The 20532-nt window shown below is 36.3% G+C and overlaps 1 protein-coding gene across 2 annotated transcripts in view; it reads left to right on the plus strand.

Moving 5' to 3' along the window:
- The window catches only part of PCNX1 (pecanex 1), a gene marked incomplete at both ends in the record, with an annotated part of 169946 nt that overhangs the window by 136729 nt on the left and 12685 nt on the right, over positions 1 to 20532 (plus strand). For both annotated transcript variants that reach the window (XM_080706775.1, XM_080706776.1), the window contains 8 exons: positions 447 to 624; positions 3845 to 3953; positions 4741 to 4870; positions 6837 to 6895; positions 8884 to 9099; positions 14646 to 14899; positions 16545 to 16775; positions 19729 to 19829. In XM_080706775.1, the coding sequence (XP_080562901.1) occupies positions 447 to 624; positions 3845 to 3953; positions 4741 to 4870; positions 6837 to 6895; positions 8884 to 9099; positions 14646 to 14899; positions 16545 to 16775; positions 19729 to 19829 (1278 nt within the window). The remainder of the gene's footprint in view (positions 1 to 446; positions 625 to 3844; positions 3954 to 4740; positions 4871 to 6836; positions 6896 to 8883; positions 9100 to 14645; positions 14900 to 16544; positions 16776 to 19728; positions 19830 to 20532) is intronic.

Here is a 20532-nt window from a genome sequence, read left to right on the forward strand (position 1 = left end):
AATTAGGTTTACTTTTAATGTTAGGTGGCAGATCTGGGAGGTGGCTGTTTTTGTGTATTGCCTAAACCATATGATATAGATGGTCCGTTCCTATATGGTTATCCTATAGGCTATTCATTAGTGCAGGTACATTTTGTAGAATGTGTTAATATGTATTAACATTAAAGTTAACAGAAATACTGAGAAACTAGAAACCAGATGTCAGAATTACAGTGCTGCCTATTTTTAAACATGCTTATTTGCATAAAGAATAAGAATTACAATACATACCATTAAGAGAGAATGTTATTGTAGGCATATCTTTTCAGGATGTGATTTGCTTAGCTGTGAACATCATTTTTTTAAGTTTAAACTTGATTCCATGTTGTAAGCGTGGTAAAATAGGTGATGACTTTTCTGTAAGCTAGTGAGCATCCCGGTGTTTCCGTTCCTTCTTGCTGTTGCAGGCTAGGTGCTCTGATGGTCACCATTGCTGGTTTGAAGCTGCTCCGGTCCTCTTTCAGCAGCCCCACCTACCAGTATGTCACTGTCATCTTCACTGTGCTCTTTTTCAAATTTGACTATGAAGCTTTTTCAGAGACCATGCTGCTGGATCTCTTCTTCATGTCCATACTGTTCAACAAGGTAATTTATCATTGAAAGGAGTGTTTCCATCTGAAAAACTACCTCCCTAAGCAGTATGCTACTGAGAACTTTGCTTATATTTCACTTGATTTGTTATATTTTAAGTAATATCTCTTCTCAACCACCCAGTTTTTTTGGAGCATATTAGAATCCCTAGGCAATGCTAGTCACCATAAAAGATACATTTCTAGCTATAGCTAAGAAGATAAATCAAAGTCATATAGAAAAATTAGAGAAACATTAATAAGTACTTATTTTTAAATAGGTACTGTCTTCCAAAAGGGGTGTGGTTTTGAATAAATCTACACAAAGAAGTGGTAATAGTTGAATTGTTCTGGACTGCTAGGTAGACGGAGAGACACAGTCTAGTTGAGGGAAATCCACTATCTGAATGAAGACAGGGAGGCCATGTAGGGAACCTGGAAATGAGCTTCTTTGTAGTTGACTGAATGCCTCTAAAACTCACCACATGCCTGTAAAATAGGTGATTTATGCCCTTTATAAGTCACATGGTAAAACCTGGGTCTTTTGCCTTGGAGAATAATGATCTATTTGCTGAACCCCATTACTTTTTTAATGAAATAGGCTATGCAGTCAGATTAAGTAGTGGTAGGTTTCATGGTAACACCAACCCACATACAAAAGTACTTGACATATCTCATCCCATTTGATAGGTAACAGAGCTGAAGCAAGTGAACAGCTATAAAACACAGCGGAAGGCCGGTTTTGGGCAGGTTAGCCTGGCCAGCCACATTTGGGAGGAGTTGGGAAGAGAGAGCCTGAAGGTGTGGCGAATGGCCTAAGAGACTGACAGTAATTCTGATGGCGGGTATAACCCTCGGAGGACAGTAAAGACGGAAAGTCATTAACCCAAACTCGGCTTTAGTGACAGTCAGTTTCAATATTGTGATAATACCCTCTAAACTATTTTAGTATTATAAATATTCAGCCACTAATTTATATGCATTTAATAATTTATTTCCTCCTTTTGTCAGCATAATTACTAATGAGAAGAGGTAGCCAGAAAGTTAGAGAATTGTTTGTATAAAGAAGTGTGATTTCTCACAGCAAAACTTGTAGTGGGCCTCCCTAAGTAGCTGAGGCTGGCTGAGAATATGCGATCCTCCTGTCTCAGCCTCCCAAATACTAGGATTACAAGTGTGTGCCACCACGCCCGGCTTGCATTTTATAATTAATTGAAATTGTGATTTTTTTTTTTTGTAGTACTGGCGATTGAACCCAGGGTTTTTTTTAACCCAAGCCCCCTCTTTTGTTTTATTTGTTTTGGAACAGGGTCTTAATAGGTTGCTGAGGGTCTTGCTAAGTTGCTGAGGCTAACCTTGGACCTGCAATCCTCTTACCTCAGCCTCCCATGACTGGGATTACAGGTGTGTGCCACCATGCCCAGCCTTGTGATTTCTGTGATTAACTGATTGATTGATCTATTGATTGCGGTACTGGGGATGGAACCCAGGGGCATTTTACCTCTGAGCTACATCCCCAGCCCTATTTTTTATTCTTTATATTTTGAAACAGGGTCTCACTGAGTTGCAAAGGGCCTCATTAAGTAGCTGAGGCTGTCTTTGAACCATGATCCTCCTGTCTCTGCCTCCCAAATGCTGGGATTACAAGCGTGCGTCACCATGCCCGGCTCCTTCTTGTTACTTTTTTGAAATTGGAAGTTAAATAAGTTCATTTGTAAATCAGCCTGGTATCCCAGTACTTAGAAGGCTGAGACACGAAGATTTTGTGTTCAAGGCCAGGATCAGCAACTTTATAAGACTCTGTTTCAGAATAAAAATTAAAAAGGCTAAAGGTGCAGCCCAGTGGTAGAATGTTCCTGGGTTCAATTCCCAGCATTCCCCCACACCCAAAAAAAGGAGAGGTTTATTTTTTTCTAACAATGGCGTCAAATTAGTCAGAAGTTTGAATTTTAAGATTCAGTGATCTTTTCGAAAGTTGAATATTGCATTGCCTAACATACAGAAGCAGACTTGGACAAACATATCATCCCCGTTTCAGTGTTTTAGACATGTTCAGCAATAACAGATCCAAGCTGGGTGTGTGCATACTTGTAATCCCGGTACTTGGGAGGCTGAGACAAGAGGATCCCAGGTTTGCAGCCAGTCTCAGCTACTTAGTGAGGCCCTCCATAATTTAATGAGACCCTGTTTCACAATAAATAATAAAAATAGAGCTGGAGGTCTAGCTTGGAGGTAGAATGCTCCTGGATTCAATCCCCAGTACTGCAAAAAAAAAAAAAAAAAAAAACACCAAAGTTAAGTAAAATTAAAATGTATGTTCTGTTTTTATTGACAATAATTGGGATTACAATCAGGTGTCTGGTATACACAGCAAAATTCCTGTACAAACAGGTAGTGACTAGTGACAACTGTTAAAACTGCTGTTTTCAAATTTCTTTTTTCTTTTTAAATTTTTTATTGGTGCATTTTAGTCATACATCGTGTGTGTGTGTGTGTGTGTGTGTGTGTGTGTGTGTGTGTGTGTGTGTGTGTGTGTCACTGAGGGTGGAACCCCAGGGCTTTTCTACCTCTTTTGGAAACAAGGTCTCACTAAGTTTCTGAGAGCCTTACTCAGTAGCTGAGGCTGGCTTCAAACCTGTGTGATCCTCTTGCCTCAGTCTCCCAAGTGCTGGGATTACAAGCATGTGCCACCATAGTCATATATCTTAATGGAGTACAAGATGGTAGAGGCATACATACACACATCTTTCATTTAGCCCTTCCCCCATTCCCTCCTGACATTGCATCTGAAACATACTCAATTTCCAAAGCACTGAAATTTGGGGGAAATGTGTGTAAGAATAAAATAAATATTACTTAAGCTTTACAAGGGTCTAGATTTTTCTTCCCCCTAGGACGGTTATTATTACTTTGCTGCTTTTTCTACCTTTCTTTGTTTTGCTTGTAGTAGTAGCAGTAGTAATATGATTGGCCAATAAAGGGCATAGAATTTTTTTAGTTACATGAAATGCAAAACCACAAGCCAACCCACTGTCTCTACTTAAAAATAACATCTTTATTTAAAAATAAATTCAATGTTTTGGCAGTTGATAAATCTTATTCTTTTATGCAAATGGTAAAAATTTCAATGCATTCTTTCTCTATTGGGGAAAAAGACATTTTGCAGGTCTTTTATTTACTGTAGTTCAATTACCTGATGAAATTTCTTACTGACGGGTGCTCTTGTCTTCCTACAGCTTTGGGAGCTCCTTTATAAGTTGCAGTTTGTATATACCTACATCGCCCCATGGCAGATCACATGGGGATCTGCCTTCCATGCGTTTGCTCAGCCCTTCGCAGTGCCCCGTATCCTTTCTAGTTTGTTTATGAGAATGGATAGTCATATTCTTGATGAGAATGTTGACTTAACAGGTAAAACTTTTCAAGGGCATATAATCTAGTTTACTGTGTGATAAGTTATCAAAAATTCAAACTCTTTTTAGTCCACATTTATCCCAGTATAGATTAATTTGCATTAACATCTATGGTACACAGATCATTAGAACATGAGGAAAGCATTAAGATTTTATAATTAATAATGCTAATATAAATTTTTGTACTTTAAATATAAAGTATTATTAGTGTTACTAAGATCTAGAAATTTAGTCTTTAGAATGCATATAAATATGTATTCATTCAAATAAATGAACAAAACATTTTTTCATAATAATTGTAATTTAACATCTGTCTGAAATTTCTATTCTCTTCATTTCTTAAAAGTATTTTCTAAATAACAACAAAGCACAGTGACCCAATGATGTTGAAATACAGGCTTGGTATTTGCATATTTTAGTTTTACCCTAGAGAATTAAACTCAAGCATCTCTTCCCAAGATTGACATATTTTATACCAAGTACATATTAGCATATATTTATTTGGTTCCCTTCAAAGCATCTTACCAGTTTGCACTTATTTTGCCTTTCTTTTGGCATACCCTTATGATGTACAATGACATTCTCTTCTGTGTTCATCTGGTAAACATCATTTCTCTAACTACTGTAATCTAAATATATTTGTGAGAATTTTTTTTCTTCCTTGTGTGTGTGTGTATGCACTCAAATGAACATTAAGTTTCTTAACCAGTTTTCCATAGATTCGGCCATGTTGTTTATTCAGGCTGCTGTATCCGCCTTCTTCTCTACTCCACTAAACCCTTTTCTGGGAAGTGCAATATTCATTACTTCATATGTTCGACCTGTGAAATTCTGGGAAAGAGACTATAAGTAAGTAAAGTAAAAATTTGAAAGACAATTTCTGTCTTTTTATAAGAAAATTTTACTGAAAGCACTATTGATAGAAGTTATGTATGGTTCATAGTTTGTTCTGTTGAAACCGTTTTGGTAAAAAAGTATAAATATTTATGCTAAACAGTGCTATATATCATTATAACAGGTCTTTTTGGCAGGGAGAGTGCTTACTGGGGATTGAAACCAGAGGCTTTCTACCTCCAAGCTATACTCCTAGCCCTTTATTTTTTATTTTTTATTCCTCACTAAGTTGCTGAGAGCCTCATTAAGTTGCTGAGGCTGGTCTTGAACTGAGATTCTCCTGTCTCATCCTCCCAAGTACTGGGATTATAGACATACAACATCATGCCCAGCCACTACATCAGTTTTAATGAGTTGTCTCATATTTTTCTTAGAAATACTGGGCTGTTTCCTGAGCTATCTTTGCTTTTTCAGGAAGAGAGTTTTTAATGACAGTCTTCATACATTGTGTTTTCCCCACCTAGACTTAGTTCCTTGTGCTAGCCATTTTGTCTAATGCTTAGAAACCATTCTTCTATGTAATCTGTTTGAATTCCATTTTATTTAAGACCATTACTAAAAAATTACTGAGTTACAGAGTATAAACATTTTAAACATGTATTAGCCCATTAATTTAGAAAAAGCTTATACTAATTTATAATTCCCTTGGCCATGTGTGTTTCTCTACTTTCATACATTGGTATTTTTATATAGGGAAAATTGAGTCTCACCTTTGAAACAATAAACTGACTTGTGGGTTTGAAACTTATACTCTGGTCTTTTACTTAGAACTACACATGGTGTTTCCCATTTTCATTAAAATTATTCATATCATATTCTTTTTGGCCAACTTTTAGCCCAAAGTCATATACTATGATAGCAGTTCTTTGGTCTCAGAACCCTTTGATAATCTTTTTATTTGTTTTTATTTATGTTTGTTTTTGCTTGGTTTTGGTACTGGGGACTGAACTCAGGGGAATTCTACTGCTCAGCTATACCCAGCCCTATTTTTTTTATTTTGAAACAGGGTCTCACAAAGTTTCTGAGGGTCTCACTAAGTTACTGAGACTGGCTTCAAACTTATGATCCTCCTGGCTCAGCCTCCTATGCCCAGCATAATTCTAAAATTTATTGAAAATGTCATAACTTTTTAAAATAAGTTTTATCTTTCAATATTTACTATAGTAGAAAGAAAAGCTAAACATTTTTCAAATATATATTTAAAAATAATAAGAATATAACCATTGCATAGTAATAACATTTTGGGGGGTACTGGAAATGGAACTCAGGACCATTTTACCTCTGAGCTATACCCCCAGCCTATTTTTATTCTTTATTTTGAATAACTATTTTTCCACCCACCAGAAAAACTAGTGAAAAGTGTGGCATTGTTTTATAGTTTTGCAATCTCTTGGCTTGCTGAATGACAGATGGATTTTCTTATCTGTTTTTGCATCCAATCTGTTGTAATATGTTATTTTGCTTGAAATATAATTTGGCCTAAGATGTGTAGTTAAAAAGAGGTATTTTTAATAGACTTCTAAAATATTTGTATATATTTTTCTTTAATCTCTGACTAAAATCTCTGACCAAAACTTAAGAAAAGATAGAATATTAAAAGCTAGTTGTACTGTGGAATTTGAACTGTATCTGTGCACTTTGGAGCTTTGTTACATCAAAATCCACCTGTCTTGTGCTTTGATTGAATCTTTCACTCATATACAATTTTATGGCATTTTTATTATTCACTTGGAAAATATTGGTCCACTAAGTAACAGAAATCTTGACCAGGCTGGCCTTGAACTTGGGATTCTCCTGTCTTGGCTTCCCCAGTATTTTGGATTATAGGTGTGTGTCACTGTGCTGGTTCTCCAATCTTAACTGTTAATTTTTCTAAAATGTGAAGAAAGTTACTAAAAATGTTTTGTTTTGTCTTTCTCAGTACAAAACGAGTGGATCATTCAAATACCAGATTGGCTTCTCAGCTTGATAGAAATCCAGGTAATAGTTTTATTTGTGAGTAAGGAGGTAGGTCTAGACCTAAAGATTTGATTCATATATCAAAGATCATACATTCTCTCTATATATTTATTTGTTTTAATTTAGCAAAGTACAGTGTATGTGCGTTAAGAGTATCTCTATTATATACTCATCTTTTTTCCCTTTGAGGCAGGGCTGTACCATGTTCCCCAGGCTGGTTTAAACTCATCATCCTCCTACTTTAGCCTCCTGAGTAGCTGGGATGACAAGCATGTATAAACCAACCAAAGCCTGGTGTATATGTATTTCCTTAAAATGCATCTAAAGAATGCTGATATTTTTACATAGATTTAAAAGAAGAAAGCAGTTAAAGTAAAACTAGTCAGTGTGTTGAAGGGTATGCAGCCAAACTGATACACATTTCATTAATATGATTGGTTGCACTCTTCCCCAAACATTTAAGTAAATATTAATTCTCCTTAGTTTATTATGTTTGGATATGTCATCCATTGTTGGGGGGAAATGGCCATTCAAGGTAGGGATTTGGTGGGTGACACTTTGGCATTACCATTAATTGAAGTCTGATTCTTAGTTTTGTCATTTGTAAACATCATTTTATTGGCCCAATAGTAATCCGACTGCCTCAGCTGCGAGAGACTAAGAAATTACCAGAACTTACCAGAACTTAAGTGAATGTGTTTACTCAAAGAAACGTTAGTACCATCTAATTGATGGGAATATTTATATTCAGTTGACTCACATTTCCTCAAATACTTTGTCTGAGAAACCACACTATAAGAATCAGATGAATTCTTAACTGTAGCATATTGTAGCTTTAAATTAAGGAAAACTAGTTATTTGATAATAATGAATGATATTACTTACTGGTAGAAAAATTAATCATCTCAGCTCTAATATATGTTAATCAAGGGCTAGAACTCTGGTGATGTTGACAGTGTCATTCTGCATAACAGGTCAACATGCTTTTGTAAGGGGTGGGCCCAGAATTAGATACAGTCATCTTATGGCTATTAGAATCTAGGGTTCCCCTTTCATTATTTTAATATTTAGTTAGCCTAGTTTAAAAATAATTATTAAGCTTTGACCATTTTGCCATCCTCCAATATTATGCTTTGGACACCCACTTAGAACTATTTGCTTTGAGTATATTATTTCTAATGGTGGCAATCTCATTTATTGATGATGTTTTATACTAATATTTTTCTTTCAAGATAACCATAATATTTCATTTTGTAGGATCCTTCTTGCTAAATTTATACATATAGTTTATTTCTGCTTAATATCATCCATCTTGATATTCAGGGTCTTTTTTTTTTTTTTTTTTTACTAACTTCTGTTTGTTTTGAACTGTCTTGTTGTTTAAATCTTATATTTTACACACTTACTTTCCCACATAGTATTTGTTCTTCTCTATTATTTTCTCATTTTAATTTCTCTTTAAATTATAAGACATCTTTCATTAAATAGCAGTAACAGCCCATGAGTTATAAATTATGGACTGTTAAAGAGTTGTAAAAGTCCTTAGAAGCCATGTGTGGTGGTACACACTTATAATCCCAGCATTTGGGAGGCAGAGACAGGAGGATCATAGTTCGTGGACAGCCTCAGCTACTTAGTGAGGCCCTCTGCAAATCAGTGAGACCCTGTTTCAAAATTAAGAATAAAAAATAGGGCTGGAGGTGTACCTCAGAGGTAAAAATGCCCCTGGGTTCCATCCCCAGTACTGAAAACAACAACAACAACAAAAAACATGTTATATGGATGGGAACCCTCAGAGAGACTAAGTGACTTCAAACTCTCAGTTCTAAAAGCTTTCTCATTATCCTATGTTTCATTGCTATGTAGAAATTGTAAGGGTATGAATATTATTTTTGTCAAAAAATACAAATACAGCCTGAACTGGAAATTAGTTTTAATATTCTTAACAATCTTGTTTGTTGATATAATGGAAACTTTAGTGCTTTATTTTGTTTTATCCTTTCTTATAGGATCAGATGACAATAATCTGAATTCCATCTTTTATGAACATTTAACCAGATCCCTACAACACAGCCTCTGTGGTGATTTGCTACTAGGACGGTGGGGAAACTACAGTACTGGGGACTGTTTCATCCTTGCCTCTGACTATCTCAATGCCTTAGTGCATCTTATAGAGATAGGCAATGGTCTAGTCACTTTCCAGCTCCGGGGACTTGAATTCAGAGGTAGGTCACTCATTTACCTTTTATTTTTATAGTGTATTTCTGTGATATCTAAGTTTTATATGTTTCTATCTCAAAATTTGTCATAAAATTAGATCTTCAGAATTGTGGGATGAGAACGTTGTTGAAGAGTAATTATTAGATGCCCTCCATCATTTCATATCATAGAAGAGTCATGTTTGCCTTGTGGCAGTATATGTAAAATTGATGCACTGGTATGCATTTGTCTTGTTTCCTGAAGATATAAAACTTGTTTTGTTCTGTGTGTGGTCTCTTGCTAGGCCCTGCTGTGACCAGTTGACTGAATTATGTTCAGAAAGGCACCATGCTATTATAATTGAAGTAAAATTTATGTTGGCTAAAATAATAATAATAATAATAATAATAATGTTATTATTATTTCATCTTGTTCCTGGGATTGAACCCGGGGCATGCTACCTCTAAGCTATACCCCCAGCCTTATTTTGTTTTTTATTTTAAAACAGGGTCTCACAAATTTCAGAGGGCCTCTATAAGTGGCTGAGACTGGCCTTGAACCTGTAATCCTCTTGTCTCGGGCTCCTAAGTACTGGGATTACAGGTATACACCACTACACATGGCTTAAAATTAAAATAAAGAAGTCAGTGGTGTTTATTACATTCACAATGTTGTGCGGCCACCTCTGTCTAGTTCCAAAGTATGTCTTTACTCCAAAATAAAACCCCATACCTATTAAGTAGTTACTCTCATTTCTCCCTCTTATCAGCCCTCTTCAATTATATGTGTTGACAATTGAAGCCATTTTTACATAAAAACCCATATATTCAGGAGCATATCAACTTGGTGTTACCAACTTCTTTAAGTTGAATAACATAAGCACAAGTAGGAACTTGTCAAGTTTTTTTTTTAGCATTATTTCTTTTTTAAAATTTTTTATTGGTGCATTATGTTCATACATCATATTGGGGTAAAGAAACTTGTGTGTACAAACATGTACACATCACTGATTTAACCCCTACCCAATTCCCACCCCATTCCCTCCCCGTCCCTCCTTCCCTTACTTGGTTTAGTGGTTGACTTCAATATGTTTAAGTACATTGTGTGTTTTAGAGATTTTCCTCTTCCCCCCTCCTTTCTCCTCCTTTAGGTTGCCTTGTTTGCTCCTCTATAGGATTTCCTTTTTCATCTAGAGTTCCTCCTATGACCCATTTCTCCCTAACTCTCACATTTTAGGGAAGGAACTTGTCAAGTTTTGTTGTTGAATATCTTTCTTGTCTAGGGAACATTTGGACTTGAGCATTTACTGAGAATTTTTCATCTATTCTAAGAAGTTCTTTGTAGTGTTTTTAGTTTGGAATAGAAAAAAAAATAAAGCATTTGACTAGTTCAGATTTTACTAGGTGGACTTATTTTTATCCTAATGTTGAATCAGAAGGCTTGTGTTTTAGCATGGAGAATCTATTTTGGAGGAGCAAGTCCTTCTCTAGAAGCTACTGTTTACTAGAAACAAGTATTAATATAACAATGTGATAAATGTTGATTTTTATTGTTCATATGTAATCTTTACCCCCCTTTTTTCTTAAAATCTCCTTTTCTGCCTTTTTGAATATTTGACTCTGCCTCTCCATTGGTGCCTAGGACCTTAGTTCTGCTACTCTCAAGTTTTACCCCCAAAACCTCATTCAAAAATCACTCTGTCCTCATCACCTCACCTGCCACTCCTGGTACTTTTGACTTCCTTTTAAATTTTTTGCACCTGAAATATTTCAGCTTCGTTTTTTAACTTAATTTTTAAAAAAACCACAAATATGCATGAAGGAGGCTGTTGCTCCCAGAATTTCTTTCTACTTGTGTGAAGTGGAAAGAGGTCTTTCTTAATATTTGCTCATTTTACCATACTGATCGATAAGCCTCTAAATCAAATAATCAACCCAAATTTTCATTCTCCAAACTTTCACTCTCTGCTACTGAGTAAATTCAAATAAATGTTTGAATAAATTATTTGCTATCCAAGATCTAATTATTAATTTGCCAATTAAAACTCAAATCTAGCCGGGCGTGGTGGCGCACGCTTGTTATCCCCGTGCTTGGGAGGCAGAGACAGGAGGATCGCGCAGGTTCGAAGCTAGCCCCGCGTGCTGGCTTAGGAGACCCTGTTTCCAAATTAAAAAAAAAAAATGCAAAAATAGGTCTGGGAGTGTAGCCCGGAGGTAGAAGGGCTTCCAGGAACCCCAGTACCACCAAAAAAAAAAAAAAAAAAAAAAAAACTCAAATCTAATTTGGAAACACAGTATACCTCACTATCTGAACACAGGACTAGGTTTGAATAGTAAGGGATACTGGACATTCATTAAGACATTGTGTTTGTTGTTTTTAAGGCAGATTTAATCATGTCACTACAGTGCTTGAAAGTTTTCAGTGACTACCTGTTGCACTTTAAAATAACCCACCCCTGTGCTGGGCCACAGCTCAGAGGTAGAGCATTTGCCTAGAATGCACAAGGCCCTGGGTTTGATCCCCAGCACCACAACAGAATAACAATAATAATAAAATAAAATATCATACCTACAAACAAACTCACCTGGATAACTCCTTTATTATCTATTTTGTGTGTGTGTGTGTGTGTGTGTGTGTGTGTGTGTGTGTGTGTGTGTGTGGTACTGGGGTTGGAACCCAGGGGCCTTCTACCTTCATTCTGTACCTCCAGATCTATTTTATATTTTATTTGGAAACAATAAGTTGTTTCACTAAGTTGCTGAGAGACTCACTAAGCTTTTGAGGCTGGCTTCGAACCTGCGATCCTCCTGTCTCAGCCTCCCAAGTACTAGGATTACAAGCATGCGCCACCACCCCCAGCTCCTTAATTGTCTTTAAGGATTACCCATAACGCCAGTTTCCTGGAGAACCACCTGTCCCACATGATTATCTCTTATTTTATTCTGTTTTTACTTTCTTAGTACTTAGCACAGGTATAATCTTATATTTATTCATGCTTACTTGTTTAAAGTTTATTCTCCAACCCTGGTTTTGGCAAACTTTTTCTATTAGGAGTCAGATAGTAAATATTTTAGGTTTTATGCATATTCTCTGTTTGCATGTTCCTCGTTGCTATTGTTTTGTTTTTAAGAATTGTTTAATAATAAATAAAATATCCTTAGCTTGGATTTATCCCAATGTTGAAGTTGGCAAACCTTTACTCTAGTGTATAGACTTCTCCAGGTCAAGAATCTGACATCATTTTGTATCAGCACCTATTATACACAGCAATTAGTATATAATACCTGTATTGTTAGCCTTTTTTTTTCTTCAAATCCCACAACTTTCATGGGGTATGATTATATTCTTACTCAAATTTGATGTGATCGTTGGTTATTTTTCTTCCTTTATAGTGTCATTCTTTGTCCCATCCACCTCTCCTCCACCCCAAATGTTATCTCAGAGTGTCAGCATCTTGCCAGGCAGATATTTGGATCTGTTGAGTATTTTGTATATTTTTTCTGAGATAATACTCCATTTGTCTATTATGGTTGCTTAGTTTTAATCAGTATTTAATAAATTTCTTGACCTAGTCTTTTTTTGTTTGTTTGTTTTTTGCGGGTCTGGGGGTGGAACCCAGAGGCATTTGACCTCCGAGCTACACCCCCTACCCAATTTTTTATTCTTTAATTTGAAACTGAGTCTCACTGAGTTGCGGAGGGCCTCACTAAGTTGCTGAGGCTGTCCAAGAACCACGATCCTCCAGTCTCAGCCTCCCGAATGCTGGAATTACAAGCGTGTGCTACCACGCCCGACTTGACCTATTCTTTATCTTTTTTTTTTTTTTTTCCGGTGGTACTGGGGTTACTGGAAACCCTTCTATCTCTGGGCTACACTCCCAGATACCTATATTTTATATTTTTATTTGGAAACAGGGTCTCTTAAGCCAGCAAGGCTGTCTTCAAACCTGCGCAATCCTCCTGTCTCTGCCTCCCAAGCGCGGGAATTACAAATTTGCACCACCACACCCGGCTCTTTATCATTCTTGATTAAATCCATTTGTACTTTTATAATTTTCATTTTTATTTTCCAATATTCTTAATGTGCTTTTCCATGTAAATCTTAGGTATAAATTTGAGATATTAATCAGTAAATTCTCTATACTAAAAAAATTTAATTATAACTTCTACCATGTTAACTTTTGTGTATTTTCTACCAAGAACAATTTTCAAAATCTAACTTTACATGTCAAAAATTTGTTATATTCATTGGATTCTTTTCACTTTTTACTCTCTCTTAATAGTACTCAGGATTAAACCCACTGGCATTTTATCTCTAAGCTTCACTTCCAGCCCTATTTTATTTTTTTGTTTTTGAAACAGCATAGTCACTTTGTAGTCTTCCCATAATATAAGAAATTTACGAATTACATGCAAGAAGAACCACAAAACAAAAATTAACATTACTGGAAAAGGTGATGTTTTGCTAGTACTTGATTGCTCTGTATCTAATTTTTTACCTAATCACTTTGTATTTTAACCTCAATAATACTAATACAAAGAATGCCTATTTGGTGACTATAATGTATAAAAGAATGTAACTTCAAAGATTTGTTTGCTTGCACAGAATAATCAGACTTTATGCCTAATTGAAATTATATCAGCCTCAAAAGCCAATAATGTAATCCTACCAATTTTTGTTGAGATTGAGAACATAAAAATCTAATTATATATTTAATATTAAATTGTAATGGGCTGATAAAAATTATATGGCCAAGTATATCATATATATATATATATATATATATATATATATATATATATATATATATATATATATATTAGTATTTCTGCTTGAAACATGGACATGATTCTGCCAAATGGGGCTCAGATTCTTCTGAGTTCTTCATGTCCAGCTGTACTTCTCTGCCAGGACAGTCCAGTTCTCATTCTTTGTTGTTGTTGTGTTTTTTGCATTGCTGGGGATAAAACCCAGGGGGTTCGCACATGCTAAGCAAGTGCCCTACCACTAAGCTATATCTCCAGCCTCCCTTACCATTGTTTTTGTTTTGTTTTGTTTTGTATTTTGAGACAGGGTCTCACTAAGTCTCTCAGACTGGCCTTGAACTTGCAGTCCTCCTGCCTCACCTTCCTCTGAGTAGCTGGGATTATAGATATGCACCACCAAGCTCAACTTCACTGTTCTTTTTTTGAATTAACTCAAATCTGCCAGAGATATACCTTTACTCATTTGTGTTTCATTTGCTACTGATGCAATTGTAAACATACTTGAAGGGAAACCCATGAGTCTTAATTAAAGAAGTTACTTTAGTATATACAAATTCCCAAAACCTTTAGTGTGTTAATTCATATTGTGATTCTGCAGGAGATGAACATATAGTATGCCGAGTTGCTGGAGTTTGCTATAATTTGTTAGTAAATATTCTAAGGCAGATCAATCATATACTTTCAGTTGCTGTAAAACGGGACATCTTTCTAAATTTCTATGTCCTTCAGGCATTTATTTTTCCCGCTTTCTGTTTTCTCCTTCGTTGTAATGGTCTCTTCTACTCCCCCGCCCCCTCCATTTTAAGGTACCTATTGTCAACAGCGGGAAGTGGAGGCCATTACTGAAGGTGTAGAAGAAGATGAAGGATTTTGCTGTTGTGAACCTGGCCATATTCCTCATGTGCTTTCGTTTAATGCTGCATTCAGCCAACGCTGGCTAGCCTGGGAAGTGATAGTCACTAAATATATTCTGGAGGGTTATAGCATCACTGATAATAGTGCTGCTTCTATGCTTCAAGTCTTTGATCTTCGGAAAGTGCTCACTACTTACTATGTCAAGGTAAGACTATGTTCTAAGCCTGATCTTTGGATAACCAAAGCATTTCTGGGAAAGAACACATACATATGCACACGTTTTAAGCATGTGCTTTGTTTCTAAGTAGTCATTTAAATTCTCTAGTATCCAGAAAAGTCAGTAAAAATATACCTATAAAGGTCTCACTATTTTTTCTTTCGTGAAACTTATTCCAGTTATTCATTAATAATAATAGCATTCATAGCTTGTGTTTTAGGCACTGTGCTGAGGAATATTTGCGCATATGACGTGCATATACATATATCTTCTTGAAGTGTTACTTCTCTATAAATAAACAACTTGAGAATCAGAAGTTAACTTGTTCAAGATCCTTTAGTAGTGTTCGGATTTTTTATTTTGTCTGATATTGAGAGTTGAACCCAGGGTATTGTACCTCTGACCTATACCCCAGCTCTATTGTTTAAACATTTTTATTTATTTATTTATTTATTGGTGGTACTGGGGTTCCTGGAAACCTTCTCCGGGCTATACTCCTAGCCCTATTTTGTATTTTTTTTTATTTGGAAACAGGGTCTCTTAAGCCAGCGAGGCTAGCTTTGAACCAGCACGATCCTCCTGTCTCTGCCTCCCAAGCGTAGGGATTACAAGCATGCGCCACCACGCCCAGCTAACTTTTTTATTTTGAAATAGGGTCTCACTAAGTTGTGGAGGGCCTCATTACGTAGCTGAGGCTGGCTATAAACTTGTCATCCTTCTGTCTCGGCCTCCCAAATACTGGGATTACAAGCATGCCACTACACCCATCTAGAGTTGGGGTTTAAAACTCAGGCATGTCTGACTCTTCAATCCTTGTTGTTAACCCACTAATTTGCAGCATTGTGTTCAGCAAACTGAATAAAACTATTGCAAGATCAGGAGATACCTAAGATGAGAAAACTTTTAAAGTAAATGCAATAAATGTTTTTCACCTCTTTAAAAATACTAAAAATTTAAGAACACTAAAATCAATAGGCTACAAGTTGCCTTGCTGATTTTATGGTTGTGATTTTAAAGATTAAATGTTTTTTCATCCAGGAAAGCCTGCAATATATATTAATGGCATTCTTAAAAGTGTATACATCAAGCTGGTCATGCTGGTGCACACTTGTAATCCCAGTATTCAGAAGGCTGAGATTGGAGGATCATGGTTTGCAGACAGCCTCAGCTACTTAGTGAGGCCCTCTGCAACTTAGTGAGACCCTGTTTCAAATTAAAGAATAAAACATAGGGCTCAGAGGTTGAATGCCCATGGGTTCCATCCTCAGACCTGCAAAAAAAAAAAAAAAAAAAAAAGTGTATACATCAAAACCAGTCATGGTGGCACATGCCTATAAACCCAGTATTGAGGAGATTGAGACAGGAAGATTACAGATTCCAGACCAGCTTCAGCAATATATGAGATCCTCAGCAATTTAGCAAGGCCCTGTTTCAAAATAAAAAATAAAATATAGATGGGGGTGTAGCCTAGAGATAGAATATCCCTGGGTTTAGTTCACAGTACCAAAGAAAAGAAAGAAAGAATTTTGAGTTATATTATCTGAGGAAACAATTGAAAATTACTTCACTGAGGAATTGGAGTTTATTCAAATTGCAATTTACCTGAATTCTTTTCCTGTCTTTTACATGCTAGGGTATCATTTATTATGTTACAACTTCCTCTAAGTTAGAGGAATGGCTAGCTAATGAAACAATGCAGGAAGGACTACGGCTGTGTGCAGATCGAAATTATGTTGATGTGGACCCAACATTCAATCCAAATATTGATGAAGACTATGACCATCGGCTAGCAGGCATATCCAGGGAGAGTTTCTGTGTGATTTACCTCAATTGGATAGAATACTGCTCTTCCCGGAGAGCAAAGGTAAGGTGTTTTGTTTTGTGGTATCAAGGATGGGACCCAGGGGCATTCTACCTCCGAGCTACACCCACAGCCTGATTTTTTATTCTTTATATTTGAAACAGGGTCTCGCTGAGTTGCAAAGGGCCTCATTAAGTAGCTGAGGCTGTCCGCGAACCACGATCCACCTGTCTCAGCCTCCCAAATGCTGGGATTACAAGTGTGCGTCACCACGCCCAGCTAGTAAGGTTGTTTTATTTCATTTGCAGTCCCAAGTTTTTCCCAAAGATAGGAAGACTCTCCCTGTTAGTTATCATGATATTGAGCCTCCTCTTCTGATCTTCTGAATTAGAGAACCTTCTAGGTCATTATGATTAGGCCAAACTAACTGCCAAAAAAGGCATAGAAAGTAAGCCCCGGCCCCTGCCCCCACCATATCTTTTGTAGAGTCCCAGTCTTACTGCCCAGGTAGCAACCCTCCCTCTTGTACTTGCACAGGCATGTGTAGAAATTCAAATTTTAGGCTTACTGTACAAAATATTCTTCTTAAGGCTTTCCCACCAAACTTAAGAATAATTAAATATCTTTGCCCTAAACCACAAAGTCTTGACCAGTTCTGTCTAATAGAACTTTCTGTATAATGGACGTACCCTGTGGTGTCTGATATCATGTGGCATTAAGTACTTAAAATGTGGCCAAGTATAATTACGAACTAAACTTTAAATTTTTCTTAATTTTAATTAATTTAAATATAATAGCTTATCTACCTAGTGGCTTCTGTATTGGATAGTGTATGTCTTTTTAGACCACTTACTTTGAGATGTTACTGTAGATAAAATGATGTTAGGAACTTATAAAACTACAGATGGTGGTCCTCACCTGAGAAATTCTAATTTAGTAAATCTAGACCAGGGATGTAAAACATGAGTCACCCGCAGTGATTTTAATTCAGATGGTGCCTCACCCACACATTAGGGCAATTTATTTTATCCTAAAGGTAAGATAAGTTGCAGACTTTAGCAACTACTACTTTCCTCTGGTGTCATACCCCTGGTCAGACTCCGTGTTACATAACAACGGTACCAAGGCTTGTGGTTCCAGAATTAATTCCTGCCACTGCCATTGCTTTCTAATCAAAAGCCTGTATAATTGAACCACCAGCATTCTATTTACTTACTACTAGGGAGCATAGTGAGGCACCATGACAACGGTTTCCTTCATTGTGGTCTGAGACGTGCACAATGGCTATTTTCATATTAAGCACATGGTTTAGTCCTTACTTTCCAATTGCTCTAAGGTAACTATCATCAGCATCTTTTTCCTTTATTTCATTAGTAAAAATAATAGTATCCTTTTATTAGCTTTTATACGAGCCGTGCAACATAAACAGAGCAGAATAACATTTTGTTTGTTTATTTAGTTTATGGTACTGGGGATTGACCCCAGGAGTGCTCTACCACAGAACTACATCCTACATCTCATTTTTATTTTGAAATAGGATCACACTAGCATATTTTTAAAGGAATAATGATGATAAAATAACCTCATAAGAGATTCAGAAAAAAGATGAGCAAACAACATCTGGAAATGGGGGACTTCAAAGTTTAACAGTTCTTCTTCAAGTCATATGATAAGCAGTTTTTATGTACATAAATAAAATATATCTAAGATACTTTGCATACTGTTCTCAAATCTTTGGACTTACTTTGTGGGGGAGTAGAGGGAATCATAATATGCTGACATCCCTTCTCTGGCTACTTACTGTCTACTCAGTTCAGAAGCAGGACTTTATCATATAAACTTAAGAACCCTTCTCATAGACATTGCTGAGGTCATGGGCATAATTTAGGAAGTCCTTCTGATTGTTAATGCACTATATATTCAAAAAGTTAATTTCCAAACATAGGTGTCCCCAGTCTCTTCAAAGAATTTATTAGAATCAGGTCAGCCTGGAATACAGTCTACTCATTGCATTCCCTGTAGAAGAAAATTACTAGTAGTATTTTCTTCAGCTATGTAATCCTTCTCTGCCAGGCATGGTGGTGCACACTTGTAATCCAAGCATTTAGGAAGCTGAGACAGGAGGATCGCAGTTCGCGGACAGCCTCAGCTACTACTTAGGCCCTTTGCAACTCAGTGAGACCCTATTTCAAAATAAAAGAATAAAAAATAGGGCTAGGGTGTAGCTCAGAGGTAGAATGCCCCTGGATTCCATCCCCGGTACCCCAAAAATTAAAAATAAAGATAAATAATTCCTCTCAGCCTGTTGTGGTGGCGCACACTTGTAATCCCAGCATTTGGGAGGCTGAACAGGAGAATTGTGGTTCGTGGACAGCCTCAGCTACTTAGTAAGGCGCTTTGAACTCAATGAGACCCTGTTTCAAGATAAAGAATAAAAAATAGGGCCGTGGGTGTAGCTTAGAAGTAGAATAACCCCTGGGTTTCATCCCCAGTACTGCAAAAAAATAGTAATAATAATCATAATCATAATAATAAATAATCCCTCTCTTCTCTGGTTTTGAATTTCTCTAGTTTTTCTTCAAGCAGCATTAACCCCATCTCCTTAAAATCATGCAGTCTAAGCACTGTATTAAATATGTAAGGTCTTATCTATATGGGTTTGATGAGAAAAACTAATAAAGTATTCTATAATAAAAAAAAAAACTATGCATTCTGTCCTCTGAATCACTCTTCCCCAGAGAACCTCTTCCTAGGGGAATTTTTAAGCCATAAAGATTTGCTGACTCCATGATCCAGTACTTAATACTCACCAGAGTACTAAAAACCTTCGTCCAACTCTTATTCCACAGTTTCCTTTCAAGGCAGTGTATAGTTCACAGAAATTTTAAAAATTATCCTTTCTTCCTCTAATTCCATACTAGTTCTTTACCCCACCTCCAATTTATGGATTAGATATATTCAGACTTGTTAAATATTTATGTACTTTTCTGATAACTAATGTTCTTTGTTTTCAAAGCCACTGGATGTGGATAAAGACTCTTCACTGGTGACTCTTTGCTACGGACTCTGTGTTCTAGGACGACGAGCCTTGGGCACGGCCTCCCACCATATGTCCAGGTAAAGCAGGCATTTCTGTCTTTAGGAGAAGAGTTTGGGGAGCTACAGAACCTACTTCTGGATTTATTTTTATGAAAGCATTTATTTTATGCTACTTCATTATAAAAGTCTCTTTAGGTTGTTTTTTATTTTTGTAGATCTTTTGGCTGAACATAGTTGAATTCTACTAACTGGATAACAGAACTGGCTTTTAAAATTCATAGTTTTGTAAATAGCAATGATTATAATGTAATCAGTTTAAGTCATTTTTAATATTAACTAAATTTGTTATATTTAGATTCAAATCAACTTTAGAATTAAGAAATATGCATATGTTAAATTTCTTGGGGATTATATTTTACATCAAATTCCCTTTAATTTACTGGCAGCCAGGTGTGGTTGTACATGCCTACAATCCCAGTACTTGGGAGGCTGAGACAGAGGGATGTTCATTATGTTCAGCAACATAATGAGACTCTCAGAAACCTAGTGAGACTCTGTTTCAAAAGAAAAAATTAAAAAAGGGCTGAGGGTAGAGCTCAGAGGCCCCTAGGTTCAAGTCCTAGTACGACAACCAAAGAAAACCAAAAACCCAACCATATAGGTTCTTTGTCTATTCTTTATTTTCTTGGTCTCATGGTGGCTCATAAAGAAGGGGTCCATGTCAAACAGCCTGTCTCTTGTGATTGTGAATTAGGTGTTGTAGCTTTAGTTCCTGGAATTT

The sequence above is a fragment of the Muscardinus avellanarius genome (assembly GCF_963383645.1).
Source record: "Muscardinus avellanarius genome assembly, chromosome: 12".
NCBI lineage: Eukaryota > Metazoa > Chordata > Mammalia > Rodentia > Gliridae > Muscardinus > Muscardinus avellanarius.